Below are 25,106 nucleotides of genomic sequence, written 5' to 3'. Positions count from 1 at the left end.
GATCTAGTGAAGAAAGGCCTGCTTCTGAGCTGTGTAACTTCATGACTCTAACACTTCTCCAGTGGCAATATGTACTTCAATTTGAACTTGCTAACTTTGCTAATGTGTCCTAAAAATATTCTAAACATTTATCCATTATTGTAATTATCATCAACTTTATGCAGAAACATCAATCCATTCTTAGCAGTTTATTCTTTCTCTATTTAGGAAATTGTATTAGTGGTATTTTTTGGAGCTGAATATATCGTCCGGCTATGGTCTGCAGGCTGCAGGAGTAAATATGTTGGTGTTAAAGGAAGGATTCGGTTTGCCAGAAAACCCATTTCAATAATAGGTGAGAATTTTATGGGCTTCTTCTTGAAAGTTCTGCCTTAACATTTGTTTAAATCATGGTCAGTTTCGGTTTCGGCAGTTGCCATTAAACAAAATGTCCCGTAGATCTGAATGAACATCTGAGTGTTTTAATGGTGTTAAATACAGGTGTGTCCCCCCACCAACTCCTGCCCCACTATCCAAAGGTAGAGTGTTCCTATGAAATGGTTCATAAGCCGGGATGATGCAAAGTGAAGAAGCAATTACCATTTATTTATATGAGAAAAATTTGTGAGCGTTCGCAGACCCAAAAAATAACCTACCAAATCATGCTAAATAACACATAAAACCTAAAATAATAGTAATGTATAGTAAAAGCAGGAATGACCTGATAACTACACAGCCTATATAAAGTAGGAATACTTTTCTGCAATCACTGCAGCTCTGTCCACCGTAGCGAAAATCTCACGCAAGTGCTCTTGGCAACACTCGCGGCAAAAACACACAGCACAAGCACTCTCGGCAGAAGAACCCTTTCCAGTAACCTTTAAGCTATGAAGCTACCAAATAACACATAAAAATACACAACCTATATAAAGCAGAAATAATGTATATACAGTGTAGTTTCACTTACCGGAATCAGGAAGACAGTGAGCACACTGATGATGGTGTGTTAGGCTGAGTCGTCAGAGGTTGGAGTGGTGTTACAATGGGGCGTCATCTCATTGTCATCTGTTTCCATCAGGGCAGACAGGTCATCTTCTACGTCTGCCTGCCTCAATGTCAAAGGTTGAGGTTTGTCGTCTGTTGTGGCTGATGTGGAAAGCTTGAAAAACGCCAGTATGCTTGAATGCTTAGCCTCGCGCATTTTTTAATCATACAGTTCTTTGTAAGCACTCAAACCATCCTGCAAATATGTCCTAAACCTATGTACCCTTTCAAAACTAAAGTCATACTTTTCTGCAATCATTGCAGCATTGTCAATCGCAATTGCTTCACGTTCAGTTCCTGGATGACTTCACTTTCGGGCCGTTCGCTACTGCGTTTGGTTTCAATTGTTATCCTTTCCTCTTCATCAGCTCTTCATCTGTCAGTTCTTGGTCATGAAATGCCAAAACCTCTTCAACATCACTTTTGTCAGCTTCCACAAACCCAGCCTGCTTAGCCAAACTCACTATGTCCTTACTTTGTTCACCATGATTGAAATGCTTAATTATGTCTAGTTTTATGCTAAGTGTAACACCCTTATGCGCTCGTTTAGGCTTTTCCAAAACCTTAGAACTCATCTTGGTAACGGATGCACAAAATAGATTGAAATAAATTACTGCTGCTCACAGACACATGTGTAAGCAATGCCAGCTAGAATGCAGTTCCAGGGGAGGAACTGCTCAGGGCGCACACGCTGCCTTTTTTTGTAACAGTGAAAACACCTTCTGTTAGCAAGAACAGGTAACTTATGTAGGTCTTTCGTAACAGCGAGTTGTTGTAAAGCAAACATTTGTATGCTGTTTGAAAATGGTTTCAGCTGTAAGTTTTGAATGTTTACTACCAATGCAATGATCTCTATGGATGTTGCTTTGAAAAGTGAAGAATTACGTCTTTATCATCCTACTTCTGAAACTTAACTTGCATGTCTGCTTTTTTTGACTTGCAGATCTGATTGTAGTGATTGCATCCATCATAGTTCTCAGCGTTGGATCAAATGGCCAAGTGTTTGCGACTTCTGCTATCAGGTATTGCAGCGTAGCTCTACAATGTAAATTGAATGAAGGGCACAGAAAGAAATTGTGTATCTCCATTGGACCAATTAATTTGTAGAAGCCAGAAAATCTAGAGTAAATGAACAATTGATGCAGTTGTAAAACTTGCAATAGACTTTAATTCAGAACAAGTTTTGTTAACATTATAAAACTTTATTGCAGCAAGATTTTGAACTTAATTAATCAGCAAATATTTTGGGGTGTACTTGAAAACTCTGTGCTCTGATTCAATGATAAAGGGTGTGTAAAGCATGGTTTTGCAAAATAATAGGTAAATTCAGACTTCTGAAATGTCCAGTTTCCATGTTTAACTGAATGAGTTCTTCAGAATGCAACATTTTGATAATGTATTTTGTTTTTGCAATAGGCCAAAATTTGGTTGTTTAATTGAAAGCTTGACTTAATTTATTTCACATCATGTGCATTTTTGTTTTTCTGTGTAGCACTGTTTATGACAGGGCGAGTGAGGGTTGCTGAAAAGTCTCGCACTCAAAAGAATACAAGTCTATAATTTTTCTTTGAATTTGTTTATTAGTTGAATTCTGTTGTAGAATTTCATTGGGTTTCTAAAAGAATGATATTTCATTTTTGAGCAGCAACAGGAAGAGAGAAAAGCTGATGCATGTACACATCATAGAGTCACACAACATAGAAATGACCCCTACAGTATGACTTGGTCTTGATGAATAAAAGGCTTGTCTACACCAATCCCAAATCCTTCTATTCCTCTATTCCATTCTTATCCTTGTACCGATCCAAATGCTTCGATTGTACCTGCCTTTACCACCTCCTCTGGAAACCGGTTGCATAGAATCACCACCCTATGTGTACAATAAAATGCCCCTCAGAATTTTGACAAAAAACTGTGACTGCCCACTTTTTCAATGTCTCTCATAATTTTATGAGCCTCTACAAAAACATGCTCTCACTCTCCTACAATCCCATCCTATGCAATATCTCCTTGTAAGTAAAGCCCACCGTTTTCAGGGAGCTCTGAACCTGAACCTCATGTTCCCTCCATGCATTAATCTTCCTTTTACTGTATATGCCTGGCCAGTGTTACATAAGACAGAATGTATTACATCACCTTTGTATGGATTAACTTACATCCATGCATTACATGACAACGTGCAGACAGCCAGCATTAATAATATTTTATTAAAATTTAATTCTGTTTTCCCTTAAATGGTATTAACAACTTTTAAGCAGTAATATTTTAAGGTATATCAGCTTTTATCCCTTATGATGAGACACGCTACAGAGAGGAAGTAGAAGAGCTCAAGGCCTTGGTGCCAGGTAAATCATCTCTTGGTCAATGTCAACAAGCCAAAAGAGATGGTTATTGACTTCAGGAGAACTCACACCCCTCTTTACCCCTCTGCAAACAGTTTCAAATTCCTGGGGGTGCACATCACACACAACCTCTCATGGTCCCAGAACGCATCCTGCACAGTCAAGAAAGCTCTCCGATCTCTCTGCTTTCTGAGGAGGCAGAAGGGAGCTGGACTATGCATATCAATACTCATGACTTTCCATAGATGCACAGCACAAAGCATTCTAACATGCTGCATCACAGCATGGTATGGAAACTGCACCTCAGCTGGCAGGAAGGCTCGACAACAGGGTAATCAAAACTGCCAATGCATCATTGGTACAGCCTATGCACCATCAAGGACATGCAGACAGAAAGGTGCCAGAAAAAAGCCAGCAATATTAGAAAGAGAACCCAAATTGCTCATGGACTATTTGTCTGTCTCCCATCAGGAAGGAGGCTAGGTAGCATCCACAGCAGCAAAAACTAAACTCAAAAACAGTTAATTTCCCCAAGCAGAAAAGCTGATCAACTTTCACCCATCAACCCACCACTACGTGCCCCCAACTTTATCATTTCCTTTCAGAGTCACCTTGTGTACAGACACTCCTGTGTGTGGTGTCACTTCACATAAGCTATCTTATATAGCTTATATCAATTGATGTATATGTAAGCTATCTTATGTATTTATATTTATTGTGTTTTTTTATTATTGTGTTCTTTAATTGTGTATTTTGGTGCTGCATCAAATCCTGAGTAACAATTATTTCATTCTCCTTTACACCTGAATCTCAGTCCATTATCCCTTTCTATATCTGGAGAAAATATCTTTGAGCAAATTTCAAAAATTGTTACAATAAGGACTGGAAGTCAGCATCTAACAATTTAAGGCAACTTCTTAAAGAAGAAATCTAAGAATTCTTTCTTTTTAAACTCAGAAAAATTACTTTCCTCCAGCCGTACCAGATTTACTGATAGAAAGTTGGAACATTGATGGGAATAACATTGGAATATAAAATAAGATTTCAAAGGGAGAATTCTAATTTTTTTTCTTAATACATGAAATTTTAATAAATACACAAAATGCTCAGCTGGTCAGGAGGCATCAGTGGAAAAGAATAAAGAATCAACATTTCGGGTTGAGACCCTTCATCAGGACTGGAAAGGATAAACTAAAATAAAAAGCTGGGGACGCAAGGGGAAAGAGTACAATCTGGAAGGTGATAGGTGAAACCAGGTAAGTCGGAAGATAGGTGGGTGAGGGGGGGGGATGAATTGAGAAGTTGGGAGATGATAAGTGGACAAGTTAAAGGGCTGAAGAAGGAATTTGATAGGAGAGGAGAGCGGACAATGGGAGAAAGGGAAGGAGGAAGGACACCAGAGGAAGGTAGTGGGCAGGTGAGGAAAAGAGAAGGGGTAAGAGGGCACTAGAATGGGGAATGAAAAAAGAGAGGAGGGAGAAAGGAGAGAAATTACCAGAAGTTATTCCTGCTCCACCACCCATCTACCTTCCCCTTCACCTATCACCTTCTAGTTTTTCCTCCTTTCCCTCCTCCCACCTTCTTATTTTGTCCTGTTCTTCGTTCCTTTCTGGTCTTGATATAGGGTCTTGGCCTGAAGTGTTGATTCTGACTTCCTTTCTGAATTCCTACAGCATTTTGTGTGTGTTACTCATGATTTCCAGGATCTGCAGAATCTCTTGAGTTTAAAATTTTAATAATGGTATTTTATCCAAATGAATATGACTTAGATGGTCAGGTCATAAATTTGAAGTTGGATGAAAAGTTCTTGGTTGATTCATTGTCTGTCAGAACTATTGCTTTGGTCTTAAGAGGAAATAAGTAAAATAGTAATTATAGTTATTGCAATGATACCTATCCTAATCATAACTATCCTGGTGATAGCCATGAACTGCAAAGATTTTATACTATTTGAGTGTGAGAGCTCTGATCTTCTTTCGAATTTGGTTTTAACTCTTGTCAAAATGCACCTGGGTGTATTAAGGATAGAAAAACAAGTGTAAAGATTGGGCAAAGCTGGAATGGTGGTGCAAATTAAGCAAAACTTTGTGACCAAAGCAGATAGCATGTTTGCTAAAGATAGATGCTCCATATACATAAATGAAATGTAAATCAAATGATCCTTCAAATGAAGGATGTAACTGAAAGAAAATTGTTGGTTACAAGGAAAATGGAAAAGTATTTTCATTCTTTTAGCTTTCCTCACAAAGTCATTTCTGTTTTGTTTATTTTTCAGGGGTATTCGTTTCCTTCAGATCTTAAGGATGCTGCATGTGGACCGGCAAGGTGGTACTTGGAGACTTTTGGGATCTGTCGTATTCATTCATCGGCAGGTACGCCACTGTTTTCAGCAAGAGGGGAAGCCATCTATTCAGCCCTGACTTTGAGTGACAAAATATTTAGGTCGAATTTGGCCTGTAGTTCTAAAAGGAACTGCCAGCATTTAGCTGCTCCTTGATAAGTAAGTCCGAGATCCAAAGCTGATGGATAGATGCCAGTTGATCCACAAGTTTTCTCCCTTGCTGTACTGCACAAAAGAGCACAAATGCGGGGCCCTGATTTGCTAGAATTTCCTGGCATTACTCAATTCAATTCAGATTTGGTTGTCATTCAACCGTACATGAATACTCAGAAATACAGCCAAATGGGACAGTACTACTCTGGACCAAGGTGCAAAATACAGTGCCAACAGTTACACACAGCATAGTGCACACATAGCACATACGAGATAGCAAGCACATGTAAGATCAGTAAAATACTGCCACACAACAAAAAAATAGTCTGGACTCTGAGGCCATGAATGCTGTAGAAATCTACTGTCTGCCACAATACAGCTTGTCTTCTGCCGAGTGAAAACAAGGGGTGGTAGCATTGACTGCAGCCTGGACACCGTGTCACTCTAGCCCCAGTGGATCAGCTCTGACACCTTTCTCTGGCAGCTGTAAGCAGGTGACACCATAGGTTGAGGCCTAGTCCTTGCTATGGTCAAGGCCACGCCTCTCCTCTGCCACCTGCCAATAAATCAGTGAATCACACTTGCACCATTCCACATTAACGATGTCCAAAAGGTTCTCACAATCACAAGAAAAATGACTAAGATGATCACTCAATATTTGACTGCACTGACTACTCCGATGCCTCTCTGAAATCAAGCAGTAGCACAATCTGCACCAGGTCCAGCTCCTTTGTTTTCTCCACCAACGAGCAACTCGCTGATGGGGTAGACCTGCAGTACTTTAAATCCTTAATATCTAGCAGGATCTTGCGATCTTAAAAAATAAGTTTACAAAGAACACTAGTACCCTTTGTTGATCCCGTAGAAACTGCTGCGATCTTACTGGAATTTGCCATCTTCCCAGAATTATGCCGAACAGTTGTTCGGTATGAAACTGTCAGTCAACCCTGGTGAAGGGGCAGAATTCCAATTCATTGGAATGTTTCCCAAAATGGCAAGTACGGAAAAAAGAATAATGAAGTTTATTTAAACTTTTTTAAATACTATCCAACAGTTTTACTTTTAGCATATTAGTATTTCAATTATTTGCAATAATCAGAATCAGACTCAGGTTTATTATGACCGGCATGTGATGTGAAATTTGTTAATTTCGCAGCAGCAGTTCAATACAGTACATAATCTAGCAGCGAAGAAAAAATAAAATATTAACAATAATAAATAAATCAATCAATTACAGTATATGTGTATTGAATAGATTAAAACTGTTGAAAAATCAGAAATACTGTTTATTAAACAAAAAGTAGGGTAGCATCCAAGGGTTCAATGTCCATTTAGGAATCAGATGGCAGAGGGGAAGAAGCTGTTCCTGAATCGCTGAGTGTGTGCCTTCAGGCTTCTGTACCTCCTACCTGATGGTAACAGTGAGAAAAGGGCATGCCCTGGATGCTGGAGGTCCTTAATAATGGATGCTGACTTTCTGAGACACCGCTCCCTGAAGATGTCCTGGGTACTTTGTAGCTAGTACCCAAGATGGAGCTGACTAGATTTACAACCTTCTGCAGCTTCTTTCTTCTGTGCAGTAGCCCCCCCCCCCCATGCCAGATGGTGATGCAGCCTGTCAGAATGCTCTGCATGGTACATCAGTAGAAGTTTTTGAGTGTATTTGTTGACATGCCAAATCTTTTCAAACTCCTAATGAAGTATAGCTACTGTCTTGCTTTCTTTATAACTACATTGATATGTTGGGACCAGGTTAGATCCTCAGAGATCTGAACAGCCAGGAACTTGAAGCTGCTTACTCTCTCCACTTCTGATCCCTCTATGAGGATTGGTACGTGTTCCTTCATCTTACCCTTCCTGAAATCCACAATCAGCTCTTTCGTCTTACTGATGTTGAGTGCCAGGTTGTTGTTGCGGCATCACTCCACTAGTTGGCATATCTCACTCCTGTACGGCCTCTCGTCACCACATGAGATTCTACCAACAATGACGGTATCATCAGCAAACTTATAGATGATATTTGAGCTGTGCCTAGCCACACAGTCATGGGTATATAGAGAGTAGAGCAGTGGGCTAAGCACACACCCCTGAGGTGCGCCAGTGTTAATCGTCAGTGAGGAGGATATGTTATCACCAATCTGCACAGATTGTGGTCTTTTGGTTAGGAAATTGAGGATCTAATTGCAGAAGGAGGTGCAGAGGCCCAGGTTCTGCAACTTCTCATCAGGATTGTGGGAATGATGTTATTAAATGCTGAGCTATAGTCGATGAACAGCATCCTGACATAGATGTTTGTGTTGTCCAGGTGGTCTAAAGTCATGTGGAGAGCCATTGAAAATATGTTTGCTGTTGACCTATTGTGGCGATAGGCAAATTGCAATGGGTCAAGGTCCTTGCTGAGGCAGGGGTGATCAACCTCTCAAAGCATTTCATCACTGTCAATGTGAGTGCTACCAGGGGATAGTCTTTTAGGCGGCTCACACTATTCTTCTTGGGCACTGGTATAATTGTTCCCTTTTTGAAGCAAGTGGGAACTTCCGCATAGCAATGAAAGGTTGAAAATATCCTTGAATATTCTTGCTAGTTGGTTGACACAGGTTTTCAGAGTCTTACCAGGTACTCCATCTGGACCTTCTGCCTTGTGAGGGTTCACTCTCTTTAAAAACAGCCCAACATTGGCCTCTGAGTCAGAGATCACGGGGTCATCAGGTGCAGTAGAAATCTTCACAGCTGTAGTTGTGTTCTCCCTTTCAAAGCTGGCCTAGAAGACATTGAGTTCATCTGGTAGTGAAGTGTCACTGCCATTCATGCTATTGGGTTTCGCTTTGTAGGAAGTAATGTCCTGCAAACACTACCAGAGTTGCCGTGCATCTGATATCGCCTCCAACCTCATTCGAAGTTGTCTCTTTGCCCTTGAAATAGCCCTTTGCCAATAATACCTGGTTTTCTGGTACAGGCCTGGGTCGCCAGACTTTAATGCCACAGATCTAGCCTTCAGCAGATGACGTACCTCTTGGTTCATCCACGGCTTTTGGTTTGGGAACGTACTGTAAGTCTTTGAGGGCACGCAACTCATCCACACAGGTTTTAATGAAGTCTCTAACCACTACAACATACTCATCCATGTTCGAAGATGAATTCCTGAATACAGTCCAGTAGTCCATTGATTCAAAGCAGTCCTGTAGGTGTTCCTGTGATTTCCTTGTCCATACCTTCTTGGGCCTCCCTGCTGGTGCTACAGTCTTCAGTCTTTCTCTATACTCAAGGAGTAGAAGTACAGCCAGCTGATCAGACTTCCTGAAGTGAGGGCGTGGAATATCATGGTAGGCATTCTTGATGGTGTTGTGGCAAGTGTGCTGTTTCCTCTGGTATTGCAAGAGATCTTCTGATTGTAATTGCTTAGTGATTTTTTTTCAGACTGGCCTGGTTGAAATCTCCCAAAACAATGGTGAAGGCATTAGGATGTGCTGTTTTGTGCATGTTGATCCCATTGCTCAGATTATCTAAAGCCTGATTGACACTGGCCTGAGGTGGAATGTAAACTGCTACCAAACTGACCCCAGAGAAATCCCATGGTAGGTAAAAAGGACAGCACTTAACTGCTAGATATTCCAGGTCTGGTGAGCAGAATTGGGACAGCACGGATATATTTGTGCACCAAGAAGAGTTGATCATGAGGCATACTCCTCCACCTCTGCTTTTGAAAGACTCTATAGATCTGTCCTGACAGTGTACAGTAAACCCATTGATCTGAATTGGTGCATCCGGTACAGAAGGGGTTAACCAGGATTCACGTGGTCCTAATGTCCCTCTGATTCAGCACCCTAACTCTGAAATGATTGATTTTATTCACCAGAGACTGCACATTTGCCAGCAAGATGGTCTTTATAGTCTTTGATTATTCCTGAATATCTGAGACATTTAGAAACTTTCAGCTCTAGCAGGAGATAATCCCTTCTGTGTCAGGCTTCCCTACTATCAATGGCTGCCAGTGCATCCAGAATGTGGCCACATCAGCACCACTTGACACCTTGTTAATTGCCTTCCCAGGTATGTCCTCGGTTCAACGAATAAACTGAATTGGTGTTCTGCATTGCCCTTTAAGTGTGAGTAGGTAAGGAGTAGGCTTTGGGCAGCGAACTGAGAATAGAATAGTTTTAAATAAAATTAAAAGTCAGCAGGTCAGGCTCCTTTTGTGAATGGAGTTTGTATTTCAGGTGACATTGTATCAGGACTGGAAAATTGAGAAATTAAGTGTGTTTTAAATTGTTGGGGTTGGTTTGGGAATGGGAGGTGGGGAAGGGTTCAATGTCAATGATAGTCAAGACTGTCTAGGTGGCATAAATGCTGTTGATGCCGTCTGAAAGAGGGAGAAGAATGTTTATTAATAAAAACTGAAGGAGATGGAAATAAAAACACATTAGTAACTAGAAATCTGAAATGGTGGAAAATGCTGGGAATAATAATTAGAGCAGGTGGCATTTGAAAAACTTTAGTTGATGTTAATAGGCACTGCTTCAGCTGTCACGAAGTTTTAGCAGTTTACTTGGACCTCCAGTTTAACATATTGCATTTGCTGCTCATATTGTGATCTTTATACCTGCATTTAATCCACAAGGGCTCTCTATCCATCAATGTACAGCTGGTGTGCAAGCACAAAAATCTTAGCACGTAGGCCATGTAAGATTCCTGCAAATTGCCATAATATCTTCCTCCTGTGTCTGTCCCCTTTTCCTTTTTTTTTAACTTCTTGTTACATAGAATTCAGGGATAACCCTTTGTAATATTGTCAATATTACCCAGGAGATACATGCCTAATGAGGCTTAGGAATGGTACAACTAACGCCATCTTGCAACCAGATCTGCTATGTGAAGAAAATAACCAGATTAGAAATTCCTTGGGTATTAGTCACAGCTGCAATTCTGGAGACCAGGCATAAACTTGAATTTAAGCTATGGGAGTCACAAGCAAGGGAATAAAGAAACTTTTTGAATGATGAGGAAGAAGAAAGTTGAGTGGTAGTTATTAATAAGATGGATTATCTAGAGACCACTAAAGCCATGAAGATCTGTTAGGTAGTTGCATCTCCCTTCTGAAATCTAGTAGCTAAGCTCATTCCTTCCCTCACTGAGAATGCAGGTGTCATTGCTTTGCCCAGCATAGCTGTCTGGTAGTTTACATTTTTGTCTTGCAGGTGAAGATTGCAAGAAATAGGTGCCTGCTCTTCGGGCAGAAAGGTGCCCTCTCAGGTTTAGGGTCTAATTGATTTGGTGTGCAAGAAAACAGCCTACCCTCTACGGGCATTAGGGTGGTTGAGCCCTAAACTCCAGGATCTGCCCTGAAGTCACATTTTCCTTGGTATGCATGTATTTGAAGCACTTTCCACATCACACCCTCCCTTACTGAAATTACTTCCCTGTTTAAAAGATTCTACTTTCCACAAGAGATCAAGTTCATGGACTGCCATTGTATATGATCTTGTCATTGAAGAATCGTTAGGAAGAAGACCACCAGCATTTCCAATAGTACAAACCTTTGAGGATGAGCTGGTAGATGAAGTTGTTGAGATTTTGGTTGATTTGGTAGCAGAAGGCACACAATGTCATTCCCTCTGTCCCTGCAAAGCACCAGTTCAGATACTGGCAGCAAGAATAGAATATGACTTAGAGGAGAACATTTTAAAAGCATGTGTGGGATGCAGTTAGGCAAGAGGCTAAAACTAGTATGCCTACATGCTGGAGGGTGACTTCACACAATAGCACTGGTTATGTTTTAAATGAGGCTTGTGAGAGGGATGCATTCAGAAATTTGTGCAGAATGAGGGAAGCCCCACTTCAACTCTGACAATGATATGTAAACTGTGTCATCCGGTGTTGACACTGAGGCGCATGAGAGCAGATGTATTGGCATTTTGTTTCCCTGAAGATGCAAGGTAAAGGCCAATAGAGGTCTGTTAACTTTAAAGTAATGAAAAGATTGATTTGGGGTGCAACAAGATTGCACTTCAATAGGTGCAGACTGATATTCCAATGGACTACAGTCTTGCATCACAGACAACTGTTTTCATGGTCATTTACACTCAGTGGCCACTTTATTAGGTACACCTGTACTCCTGCAAATATCTAATCAGCCAATCATATGGCAATAGCTCATTGCACAATGGCATGCAGACGTGGCCAAGAGGTTCAGCTGTAGTTCAGACTGAACATCACAGGGAAGAAATGAAATCGAAGTGACTGATGAATGATTGCTGGTGCCAGGCGGGGTGGTTTGATTATCTCAAAAACTACTGATCCCCTGTGATTTTTATGCACTACGGTCTCTACATTTTGCAGGGAATGGTGCAAAAAATGAAAGACATCCAGTGAGCAGCAGTTCTGTGGGTAAAAATGCCTTGTTAATGAGAGAGGTAAGGGGAGAATAGCCAGACTGGTTCAAGTTGACAGGAAGGTGACAGTAACTCAAATAACCATGCACAACGATGGTGTGCAGAAGAGCATTTCTGAATGCACAACACTTCAAATCTTGAAGTAGATGGGGTACAGCAGCAGAAGACCATGAACATACACTCATTGGATACTTTATCAGCTGCAGGAGACACATAATAAAATGGCCACTGAGTGTAAATGCATTATTTGATATGTCAGCAACTGTTATGTACCAGAGTCAGTTGTTCACCAGCTGCCACATGTGCATCAAGATAGTTCAATGTTATTTCTCAATGAGAAATATATTTTCATCTTTTATTGAACTATTTAAATCTTGTGTATCACCCAATATTAGCCCTGCCAAAATGAATCAGGGTAAAACTAAGCAACAAAGCTATTGAATGAATTGCCAGCAAAGAATTAAGCCCCATGCACCCCATGTAAGCATCTAGTTCCAAGTACAAATGGCATACACCCACAGGTTGGGAATGCTGTACGGTAGATTTTATATTTTCATAGAAATGATGAGAATTCTACCCATTGTATGCCAAGACCAAGATCCAGAGGATTTGACCACAGCAGAGGTCATGACTGGAGCAGAATATTGGGAATAAGTCTTCCATTTAATGACGCCGACTTTCTTCATATTTCCTAACATTCAGAATCAGAATCAGGTTTAATATCACCAGCAGACATCTTGAAATTTGTTAACTTTATGTCAGCAGTACAATGAAACCCATTATAAATAAATATGTAGAAAAAACACTGAATTACAGTAAGTTTATATGTGTCTATTAAATAGTTAAGTCAAAATAAGTAATGCAAAAAGAACAGAAATAACAAGTAGCAAGGTAGTGTTCACGGGTTCAATGTCCATTTAGGAATCGGATGGTGGAGGAGAAGAAGCTGTTCCTGAATCGCTGATTGTGTGCCTTCAGGCTTCTATACCTCCTTCCCGATGGTAACATTGTTAGTGAATTCCCTGGAAGTGAATGAACTCTTACCATGAAACAAAAAACTAACTGTTAAATCAAACAAGTCATCCCAATTTCTGTTCTTCAGCTTGCCTTACAAAGTTGATGTCAAAGTTAATACCTTACCTATGCATTCTAAGTTAGTCACAGTATCTGCTTGGGCACATCTTTTTGATGTTGTAGCATTCATTCCATTGTGGGCAATTCTTGGGCAGAGAGACCTGATAGCATCCATCACTTTGCCAGGTGAAGTCTATAATATGAGATAATTCCAGACATTATTAAACTAGCATGAATTTCATTAACTTCTAGTTGCATCAGCCCTTTCCAAGCTGGCATCTACAGGCTTTAGCTATGGAGAGACTACTGTAGGGAAATGTAATGGGTGGAAACATATGCGTAATTCATAACCACCAACATTGAGTTGGGGTTCCCTTTAAGAGGCTGGTCTAACACGATGACATAATGACGTAGTTTTTACCTCACATTATGTTCTGCATTTGGTTGACAATAAAGTGAGTTGCTACAGTTTCCCATTAACTTAAAACAAGTCTGCCATTTTATTTACGAAAACCTACTCTACTCTAGTATATGTGTCATTAAAAGTAAATAGGAATTACATTTGTGCATAATTTGTAAGCTAGTACAAGTGATTCATTTGAAATATTTTCTCATCTGTCTTCAGTTATAATATCCTCTTCATGAAATATGAAGGATATTTCATACTTATTGTTGCAAATAGCTGCAAGAGACTAATGACCTGCTATCTTGGCATTTGATGATTGGGTAAATATGTAAAAAGTACTATATGATTGTGCCAGGGTTTTAAGTGACAAGATTGATTATTTCTACTTGTTTAACCATAAAAACTTATAAGACAAAATTGCTGGTATGTTTGAACTTGGAAAATGTTGATTGCTCACAGCTGTTATTTCAGAAACAGTAACATTGGATTTAAAGTTCAGTTGATTTTAAATGAAGAATGTAAGGATCACGTTATTCTAACAATAACTGGAAATCCTTTCAAAGCACAAGAGTGTATGGATTAACTCCTATGCATTAGAAATTAAGCTTTTATATCTTAAAGTAAAAATCTGCAATGCATTGGTATCCTCAAAATGGGACTAATTTTAATTATGTGAATTTTAGGAGTTTGTGTAAAATATACAACTTAAATGCATAGAGTAAAACCTTCATTTTTAAGAGTATAAAGGGGATGAAATTAATAAAACACAGATCTCTTATTATGTTACATGTTACACTGTGAATAGTTTTTGGGCAACATAGCTACATTGTGCATGGAGGGAATGTGGTTTAACCTGCATCATGTTGTTAAACGTGTGCAAAGGAGCAAACTGTTGTCTATACCACTGAATAATATGTAAAATGATAAATGCATCAACTCAGTGATCTGCCGAATCCCTCCCTTTTTGTGGTGGACACTTTTAGTGCCTTTGCAGTTTAAAGGATTCTGCTTCTAAGATCTGCCATTGCTTTGCTCATAGTCTTCCAATCTCTACTGCAAACTCTTTAGTGTGTTCTTTAATCCTCCTTGCTCCACCAGTTGCACCAAAAAAATTTACCATTCTTATTCCACAGCTGTGTCTGTGTTTGAGTTGATAACTGATTTTGTTGATTCTTCTGGCGCAAGCTCAAAGATTCAACAGAAATTTTATCATTTGAAACCACAGTAGTGTAGCGGCTAGCGCAATACTATTACAGCTCAGAGTATTGGACTTTGGAGTTCAGTTCCAACGCTGCCTGTAAGTAGTTTGTATGGCCTCCCATGAGTGTATGGATTTCCTTGAGTCTCCGCTCCAGTTTTCTCCCACGGTCCAAAGATGTTGTGGTTAGTAGGCTAATTGGTTATTGTAAATTGTCTTGTGATTAAGCTTGGGTCAAACAGGTGGGTTGCTGGGCGGTACGACTCGTTGGGCCGGTGGGTCCTGTTTCGTATGTCTCTGGAAATAATTTTTTAAAAATCTGCTAAATCACTACTCCACATGTGGAAGCCCTGTTGGAAATAGTAGATGTGAATTAATCTGCAGAGTACATATATCTTCTATATTATCAAATTGATAATTTTATGTCTTTTATTGCTGGAATCAAGTAAACTTAATTGCATTCTCTATGGTTTGTAGTTGACTTGTTTTTCAAAGGACTCCTTTGCTTTCATTTGCAGACATTAGTCTTGCCAAAATTATCAATCCTTAGCACTTGTCATGTGTGAGCTTTTATTTGGCAGATGCTCTCTCACTTTTTCCCTCTCACTCTTCTCTCACTATTTCTTATCTTGCAAGTATGAATGGAACATGTATTGTAAGAATAACAACCTCTTTATGTGCTCGCCACTGTCTTTTATACTTTAAAGTTATAGATAGGGCTCACATGTCTAAAACTAAATTGTCGCGGTTTTATCCTGACATTAGTCCTGTTTGTGACAAGTGTAAAGATGGCGAGGCTTTTGTTATCCATATGTACTGGGCTTGTCCTAGTCTAGAGAAATTTTGGAGAGAAGTTTTTTTAAATCTTTATCCCATATTCTTAATTGCCACTTGGAATCTAATCCTCTGATTGCTCTTTTCGGTACCTTGGGTGAGGCAGACATGCATCTGAGTCCGACTAAATGTCGAACATTATCTTTTGCCTCTCTTTTGGCTAGACGCTTAGTTCTCCTTAGGTGGAGATATGTTGCCCCACCCACTCATGCTCAATGGCTTAATGATGTTATATCCTGTTTAGACCTTGAAAAAATTCATTACTCATTTCTCAATTCAGACATAAAATTTCAAAAGGTGTTGCACCTTTTCTTGAATATTTTCATAACTTCTCTTTAGATTAAGTTTACTCTTTTTAATCCCTTACTTTCAGCTTTTTTCTCTCTAAGTTTTATGGTTACTTTTTATGGAAATTACATTATAGTTTTGGTAGTAGGCATTATTATTCTTTTTAAGATTTATATTTACAGGGGTTGAATGCTCCGATTAATATTTTTTTTTACATATTGTAATGTTTGGCCTGGAGTTTCATAGTGGGAGGGAGGGAAGGATACTAACTGTTTATGATTTTATTCTGGGTGCTGTTATTGTTATGAATTATGTAATTGTTAAGTTTATTTTGCACTGTATTAATCTTCACTTTGTTGTTGGTTTCTTTATTTGTAGTTGGTTTGTAGAAATGCATAAAAAATTAATAAAAAAAAGAATACCAACACACACAAAATGCTGGAGGAATTCAGCATGTCAGTCCGTTTCTTTGGAAGGGAATAAGCAGTCATCATTTCAGATTGACTCCCATCAGGACTACTAGAAAGGGGAACAGAACCTAGAATTAAAAGGTGGGGGAAGAGGGAGGAATATAAGCTGGCCATTTATATTGGAGACCAAGTGAGGGGGAAGGTCCGTGTTTGGGGGAGTAAGCAGGTAGGTGGTGATAGGTAAAGAGGTAAAGGTCTGAAGAAGAAGGAATCCAGTAGGACAAGACAGTGAACCATGGGAAAAAGGGAAGGAGGAGGGGAACCAGATGGGCTGGTGAGAAGGTAACCAGAATGGAAATGGGAAAAGGAAGTAGGGAGTAACTACCGGGATTAGAGAAATGTTCTAGTTATCAGGATGGATCCACTTAAATGGAATATTAGGTGTTGCTTCTCCAACCTGAGGTGATCCACCATTGCCTATCATCTCTGTCTGGTTCCCCTCCTCCTTCCCTTTTTCTAATGGTTCACTTTCCTTTCTTCCATAGTTCATTGTCCTCTCCTATAAGATTCCTCCTTTTTCCACCTTTACCTCCTCCACCTTTCACCTCCTATCTTCTTGCTTCCCATCCTTCCCCCACTGACAATCCTTCCCCCTCACCTGGTCTTGCATGTCGTCTGCAAGGCTGTATGTCCTCTCCTCCCCTACCTTATTACTCTGGCTTCTTTTCTCTTTCTTTCCAGTCCCGATGAAGGAGCTCAGCCCAAAATGCCAACTGATAATTCCCCAAGTAGAAGGGATTAGTTCATTGAAGTGTCATTAGCTTAATTAGTTCAGCAAAGCATCCTGTGCTGTACTATTTGATGCTCCTTGTTCTAATACAAGGCCTGGTTCAGTTGGCAGGTATCTGCCCTTGGAATCAAGTGCAAGGAACTGCCTTCAGGTAGATGCCTTTTACATTCAAAGCTTGGCCTCTTAGCTCTATCTCCTCTGCAGCCATCACAACTGAGCCATGAAACATTCTCTTCCTTTTGTGACCACTGAACTTCCTCTTCACTTTTGCAAGCCTTCCATTTCCTCGCGTTCAATGAGGATCCTCTCTGATTGATGTCCTGTCTCTCGACTGCCTATTTTTATGGACTACTCTCCACTGTGGCCATCCTTCTTCCCCAAGTGCCTGATCTATTGTTTTCTTCTGTTAGCTATGAGTCCAAACTAGACCTCTGCCTGTCTAATGGCTTTCTACCTCTGGTTTTCATGGTTTTCAGACTCTTGTTCATGTGACCTGATTTTATTAACAGAAAAAGAAACAGATTTAAAATCATTGATACATGCTGTGAAATTTATTTCTTGTAACAAAAGTAAGTAAGTAAATAAATAAATAAATAGAAACGGTTCCTAAAATGTTGAGTATGTGTCTTCAGGCTCCTGTACCTACGCTCTGATGGTAGTAATAAGAAGAGAACATGTCCTGAGTGATGGAGATCATTAATAATGGATGCTGCCTTTTTGAGGGATTTTCTTTTGATGCTGCAGAGGCAATTGCCTATGATGGAGTTGGCTGAGTCTGAACCACTGCAGTGTTCTCTGATCCTAATCAGTGGCCCCGCCATACCAAACAGAATTAATAACAGTTTCCCCAATATTTTTGCCTGGCATGCAGATTCTGAGTAATTGAAATCATAATCATAAAGTTCTTTGCAACTGACGTCCACACTGAAAGAAACAATATACCGAACGCAGTACTATTTTACTGCACAGCTCTTGCTATCATGAGAGAAATGATTTAAAATTAGAGATGGTTAACAAAAAAATTCCACAATAACCTATTGTCTAAGATCAGCTGTTTCATGTGTAATTAATGTTATGTTTTGCAGGAGCTCATAACAACACTATACATAGGCTTTTTGGGTCTGATTTTTTCTTCCTATTTCGTGTATCTGGCTGAAAAGGATGCAGTTGATGAGAAAGGGATGACTGGATTTGGAAGTTATGCTGATGCTTTATGGTGGGGTGTGGTAAGTTTCTTTCAATTTGATAATATACTGTCAATGATATTTTCATTTAAAAGAGTAAAATTAGTGTAGAATTGAAAAGGCACATAATTAAACATCAAGAGTTAACACATCCAAAATGCTGGAGGAATGATGTGGGGGATACTTGACCTAAGAGGTCAACTATTTATTCCTTTCCATTGATGCTGCCTGACCTGCTGATTTCCTGCAGCACTTTGTATGCGTTTCTCTGGAGTTACAGCATCTGCAGAATCTGTAATGTTTATTAAATGCACTGGATTTCAGTTAATTGGGCTAACAGTTAACTGGGGCAGCTGCTTATTTGGGATAAATCTTAAAAGATAACAACTACTCGAGAAAATAGTGAGGATTCCCTTTGCTTCTTTGGGACACTATGCCACTTTAAACAGACAGAAGACTGTTACCGAATATTTTCTAACTACAGTCAGCCCCCTACACTTGTAGAGCCGTTAGACACTACACGGTGCTTAGAACAAACAGTTTTTAAATAGCATCATTTGCGCATGTTTTCAAAAAGCAGTGATTTTTGTCTCTGATTGTTGGTGAGAAATAAGCAGTAGGACAATTCAGAACTGTTTTGGTGACTGGTTTCATGCATTCAGGCTTGGAGATGGCCATTAGTCGTTATGGAGTAAACAGTTTTTCAATAGCGTCAGTAGTGCTTGTGTTATGTCATTCATTTGGGCTGATGGATAATTTTGTTTTTCTATTTTGACTTTATGCAGGAAGGTGTCTTCACTGATTTTGTTTATTTACAGTCAATCAAAAGAACGCAGCAGTGATGAAGTCTTCCATCGATAACTGTTAGGAACTAACACAAAGTTTTATAACACTGTATTCAAATTGTTAGTGTTCTGATTTGTTTTGTTTTTAATATAAATGCATAACTTGTTACTCAGTTAAACGGTAGCTTGTCTTTGTTATGCCTTTCAATTATTTCCACAAAACTTTTGGCTAATAGGGACAGATGCTTAATTGGGTCAACGTGTACTAGTCCCAATGCTTCCCAATGAACTGGAGTCGACGGTATATGATTGCAAAAAGTGCAATTTTACATTTTGAAAGCATAAGAGCAGAATATAAAATCATAAGAAATAGGAGCAGGAGTAGGCCATCTGACCCATGAGCCTGCTCTACCATTTGATCAGATCGATCATGTTGCTTTCAATTGTGCCATTAGGCTCTATAATGAGTCAGCCTATAGCCGGGGAAGTGATGACCCCCTCCTTTTAGACGATTTGAGGAAACTTAAATTTTATTTTTTCTTACTTCTCTTCTAATATTTTTATATCAGACCACTCTTCGAATCGTTAATGTATAACTTCCAGGGGGCCTTACAGAACGGCAATCTTGAGCAGCAGAGCTCGATGGATCTGATTAAATATTCCCATTTCAGCCTGGTAAAGCTGAGAACCACAACTGCTTCCAAGGTCCGTACAGTTAATAAAGATTTCTTAATGCAATTGAATAAACTGCTTAAAACCGACAGATACAGGCTGGTTGTGGCTGTACTTCTCACCGGAAATGTGGCTGCAGGTCAAGAGTACAAGTGTGTTTAAGGAAACGGGGTTTTAGACTTCCAAATCCAACTGACTTGATGGCAAACATACATTGTCTCGTAAATAAAATCGAAGCTATCAGAACTAGGGTGATGTATCAGAGGGGCTTTAGGACTGCGTGTGCCCTTTGTTTCATGCAATCATGGTTAACCCCTCCTGTACCGGATGCACTGATTCAGATTGATGGGTTTTCTATACACTGTTAGGATAGGTCTATAGAGTCTCTCAAAAGCAGAGGTGGAGGAGTATCCCTCATGATCAACTCTTGGTGCACAAATTTATCAGTGCTGTCCCAGTTCTGCTCACCAGACCTGGAATATCTAGCAGTTAAGTGCCATCCATTTTACCTGCCAGGGAAGATTTCTGTGATAATTTTGATAGCAGTATACATTCCACCTCAGGCTAATGTCAAATGGGCCTTAGATGGTCTGAGCAATGAGATCAACGTGCATGAAACAACATCCTGTGCTTCACCATCACTTTGGGGAACTTTAACTAGGCCAACTTGAAAAAAAAATCACTAAACCATCAGCAAATCACTTGTAATACCTGAGGAAACAACATACTAGACCACTGTTACACTACCAGCAAGAATACCTACCATGCTATTCCACTCCCATACTTCAGAAAGTCTGATCGCCTGGCTGTAGTTCTACTCCCTGAGTATTGGCAGAGACTGAGGACTGCAGCACCAGTAGAGAGGACCAACAAAATATGGACAAAGGAAGCACAGGTGCCTTACAGGATTGCTTTGATTCAGTGGACTGGACTGTATTCAGTTTGCCACAATTGTTGCTGACTTCATTAAAACCTGTGCAGATGAGTGCGTGTCTACGAAAACGCAGTTGTCAGGGAAAAACCTAGTTTGAAACAGGGTCCAGAATAGACCCTATGAACTGTGCTGTTATTAAGAGAGAGAGGGAGAGGCATCCAGTGGGGGGGGGGGGGGGGAGGGAGAGGGGGAGAGGGAGGGAGAGGGCGAGGGAGAGAGAGTCTGAGTCTGAGTCCCTGCCTGAAAGATTGATGTTATGGTTTCTCTGCCAGTTTGTTTACCTTTTCCCCGAGGTCACTTGCCTGCTTGTTGAAGTTCCTGCAGAGAGAGCAGGGCGGAGCAGGTTGATGGACAGCCGGTGTCCAACATGGAGAGATAAAAACCAGGTCTGCTGTTACACAGACAAACACACCAAGACACACCATGAGAAGACACATAGGTTTCGGACACTGAACGAGCTTTGTTGCACCCACAGGAAGGTGGGGGTTTTGGAGGATCGATTCGGGGAAATCGATCAGTGGCTCACAGTGTGAAAAGGTGAGACCGGTGGGGAATTATTTGTGTGTCCATCCTCGCCTGGGTGATAATTCCACCACTGAAGAACGGTCGTACGTATCATGGTCATGGTCGGTGACCACAACAGGACTTCGGAAGACAATGGGAAGATCGAAGGCATCACCTCTCTCTCTCTGTCCAACGTTACTCAACCAACTACCTTGAACTGAACTGAACTCTCTTCATCACATCGTAAGGCTGTACCCATTTACCCCGAGGTTTGAAAGAGCCTAGTTTTGTTCCTATTTCCACACTTATGTATATATGTATCATTGCTAACCTGTTTGATATATTTGCATTTATATTACTGTATTGCTTAGCTACTAATAAACACTATTAGTTTATAGCAATACCAGGCTCCAAAGTGTTTTCCATTTCTGCTGGTTCTGTAACCTGGTCACGGGGTACGTGACACTGTACATTCCCAGAACAAAAGCTGTGGATGAACCAGGAGGTACGTTGTCTGCTTAGGGCTAGATCTGTGGCATTTAAGTCCAGTGACCAAGATCTGTACAAGAAAACCAGGTATGGCTGGCAGAGGGCTATTTCAAGAGCTAAGAAATAATTCCAAATGAGTTTGGAGGTGACATCAGATGCATGTCAACCCTGGGAGGGTTAGCAAGACATTACTTACTGCAAAGCAAAATTCATAACTTGAATGGCAGCGATGCTTCACTACCAGATGAGTTCAATGCCTTCTATGCCGCTTTGAAAGGGAGAAGATAATTACAGCTGTGAAGTTCCCTATTGCACCTGGTTACCCTGTGTTCTCTGTCGTGAAGGCTGACGTTAGGCTGTCTTTAAAGAGGGTGAACCCCCGCAAGGTGTAAGGCCCCAAAGGTAAGGCTCTGATAATATGTGCCAACCATCTAGCAGGAGTAATCAAGGTCATTTTCAACCTCTCACTGCTATGGGCAGAAGTTCCCACTTGCTTCAAGAAGGTAACAATTATACCAGTCCCTAAGAAGAGTAGAGTGAGCTGCCTTAATGACTATCACACAGTAGCACTCACATCTACGGTGATGAAATGCTTTGAGAGGTTGGTCATGGCTAGAGTTGACCCCTGCCTCAGCTAGGACCTGGGCACATTGCAATTTACCTATCACCACAGTAGGTCAACGGCAGACGCAATCTCAATGGCTCTCCACACCGACTTGGATCACCTGGATAATGCAAACACCTATGTCAGGATGCTGTTGGTTGACTGTAATTAACACCATCATTCCCACCATCCTGATCGATAAGTTACAGAACCTGAGCCCCTGTACCTCTCTCTGCAATTGTTTCTTCAACATCCTAACTGTAAACCACAATCTATGCAGATTGGTAATATATCCTCCTCGCTGATGATAAACACTGGGTGTGTGCTTAGCCCACTGCTCCACTCTCTCTATACCCATGACTGCATTGCTGATGATACAGCCATTATTGGTAGAATATCAGATAGAAATGAGAGGGCAAACGGGAGCAAGATAACCAGCTAGTTGAGTTGTGTCACAGCAACGACTTTGCACTCAATATCAGAAAGTTGTAAGAACTGATTGTGGACTTCAGGAAGAGTAAGATGATGGAACATGAACCAATCCTCAGAGGGATCAGAAGTGGAGAGAGCTGCAACTTTGAGTTCCTGGGTGTCAAGATCTTTTAGGATCTAACCTGGTCCCAATGTATCGATGCAGCTATAAAGAAGGCAAGCCAGTGGCTATATTTTATTAGCAGTTTGAAGAGATTTGGTTTGTCAGTTAAAACTCTTGATAACCTATAGATGTACTGTGGAGAGCATGCTGACAGGCTGCATCATTGTCTGGCATGGGGTTGCTACTGCATAGGACCAAAAGGAGCTACAGAAAGTTGTAAAATTAGTCAGCTCCATCTTGGATACCAGCCTTCATAATACCCAAGACATCTTATAGGAGTGGTGTATTGGAAAGGTGAAGTCCATTATTAAGGACTCCCATCACCCAGCACATGCCCTCTTCTCATTTTTACCATCAGGAGGGAGGTACAGAAGCCTGAAGGCACACACTCAGTGATTCAGGAACCGCTTCCTTCTGCCATTCAATTCCTAAATGGACATTGAACCCATGAAGACTACCTCACTCCTTTAAAATATCTAGTATTTCAGTTTTGCACTATTTTAATCTATTCAATATATGTATATATACTTACTGTAATTTATCTATTTATTTATTTATTCTTTCTATATTATCATGTATTGCATTGAACTGTTACTGCTAAATTAACAAATTTCACAACACATGCCGGTGATATTAAATCTGATTCTGATATTGTGAACAGTTGTGATATCAGCACCAACTCCTGCTGCACTCTGCTCACCACTGACTGGCATCCAGAGAAACACTCATTTATCCCATATCTCTGTCTTCTATTGGTTAACCAATTCTCTATCCTTGCTGATACAATACTGTACATCTAAATCCACGTATCCTTACCTTATGGATAAGTTTTTTATGTGACATCTTATCTAATATCTTTTGAAAATCCAAATTTACAACCTCCACCTGTTCCCCTCCATCCAATACATTCATTATTTCCTTAAAGAACTCTAGTAAGTCTGTCAAACAGAACCTGTTCTTCATGAATCCATGCTGTGCCTGCCTGATGGAACCACTTCTATCCAGGTGCCACACTATTTCTTCCTTCATGATAGCTTCTCCCAACTACAGATGTTTAGGTAATTGGCCTATAGTTACCGCCTTTTTGCCTGCAAGAACAGTGGTGTGACTTTTTCCATCTTCTAATCTGCTGGTATCTACAAGTGTTTGGAAAATTGTCATAAATGCATCTCTTGTAACTTCTGCCATTTCTTTCAATCAAGACCCCAGGAGTAAGCTGCCTCACCATCAGACACATCAATGGACAGCCTTCTGTCTCAGCGCCCTATCCCTGTACAATTCCAAATCCCTTGGTTTCTCTAAAATTCAAAAATTTATTGCTCTCAGTTTTGAATGAAATCTGTGACCAAATCTCAGCAGCACTCTGGAATAGAGAACGCCAAAGATTCACAACTCCTTGACCAAAGACATTTCTCGTTTTTCTTTTTCAAGATTTACCAGGATGCTGCCTGGATTGGAGAACGTGTCTTATGAGGAAAGGTTGAGGGAGCCAGGGCTTTTTCACTTTTAAGTGACTTGATAGTGGTTACAATGTTATAAAAGGTGTAGATAGAGATTATGCTGGATGGCATAACTGTATATTTTTCACTTGCCACTCACTTGGCTTGTTCTTTGAATCCTCTTTGCATCATCACCACCACTTGCATTCCCACTTACTTGAAGCTAAATTGTTGATGCATAATATTTTTTACAGTTTGCTACTGCTTTGGAAAAAAACCGTGATATACCCTTACCATACAATGAAGGATATGTGGATATTGCTGTTTTTTGTTGTTGTTGTCGTGGAACTTCAGAGCTCTTGGCCTCGCCCTGAGTTATGGTCTCTATTGTTTAGGTGCCCTGTTAAAGATGACATTGAGCACCTGAATGGAACTGATTGTCTAATCTTGCATGCCATCTCACAGTTGGAAGAATTTTCTTTATACAGGTTTCCCCCACAATCCGAAGGTAGAGCATTCCTATGAAACCGTTTGTAAACCGAAATGTCGTAAAGCGAAGAAGCAATTACCATTAATTTATATGGGAAAAAATTCTGAGCGTTCCCAGACCCAAAAAATAACCTACCAAATCAAATCAAATAACAGATAAAAC

General features: G+C 40.2%; 1 protein-coding gene across 1 annotated transcript in view; it reads left to right on the top strand.

The window, feature by feature from the left end:
- The window catches only part of LOC132398577 (potassium voltage-gated channel subfamily KQT member 1-like), a 526,812-nt gene that overhangs the window by 87,944 nt on the left and 413,762 nt on the right, over positions 1-25,106 (top strand). Inside the window, exons 5-8 of the mRNA XM_059978218.1 lie at positions 208-334; positions 1,967-2,045; positions 5,641-5,737; positions 18,334-18,474. Of these exons, the coding sequence (XP_059834201.1) occupies positions 208-334; positions 1,967-2,045; positions 5,641-5,737; positions 18,334-18,474 (444 nt within the window). The remainder of the gene's footprint in view (positions 1-207; positions 335-1,966; positions 2,046-5,640; positions 5,738-18,333; positions 18,475-25,106) is intronic.

This window comes from Hypanus sabinus, chromosome 8 (genome assembly GCF_030144855.1).
Source record: "Hypanus sabinus isolate sHypSab1 chromosome 8, sHypSab1.hap1, whole genome shotgun sequence".
NCBI classification, from domain to species: Eukaryota; Metazoa; Chordata; class Chondrichthyes; order Myliobatiformes; family Dasyatidae; genus Hypanus; species Hypanus sabinus.
This window is presented reverse-complemented; position numbering and strand designations above follow the sequence as displayed.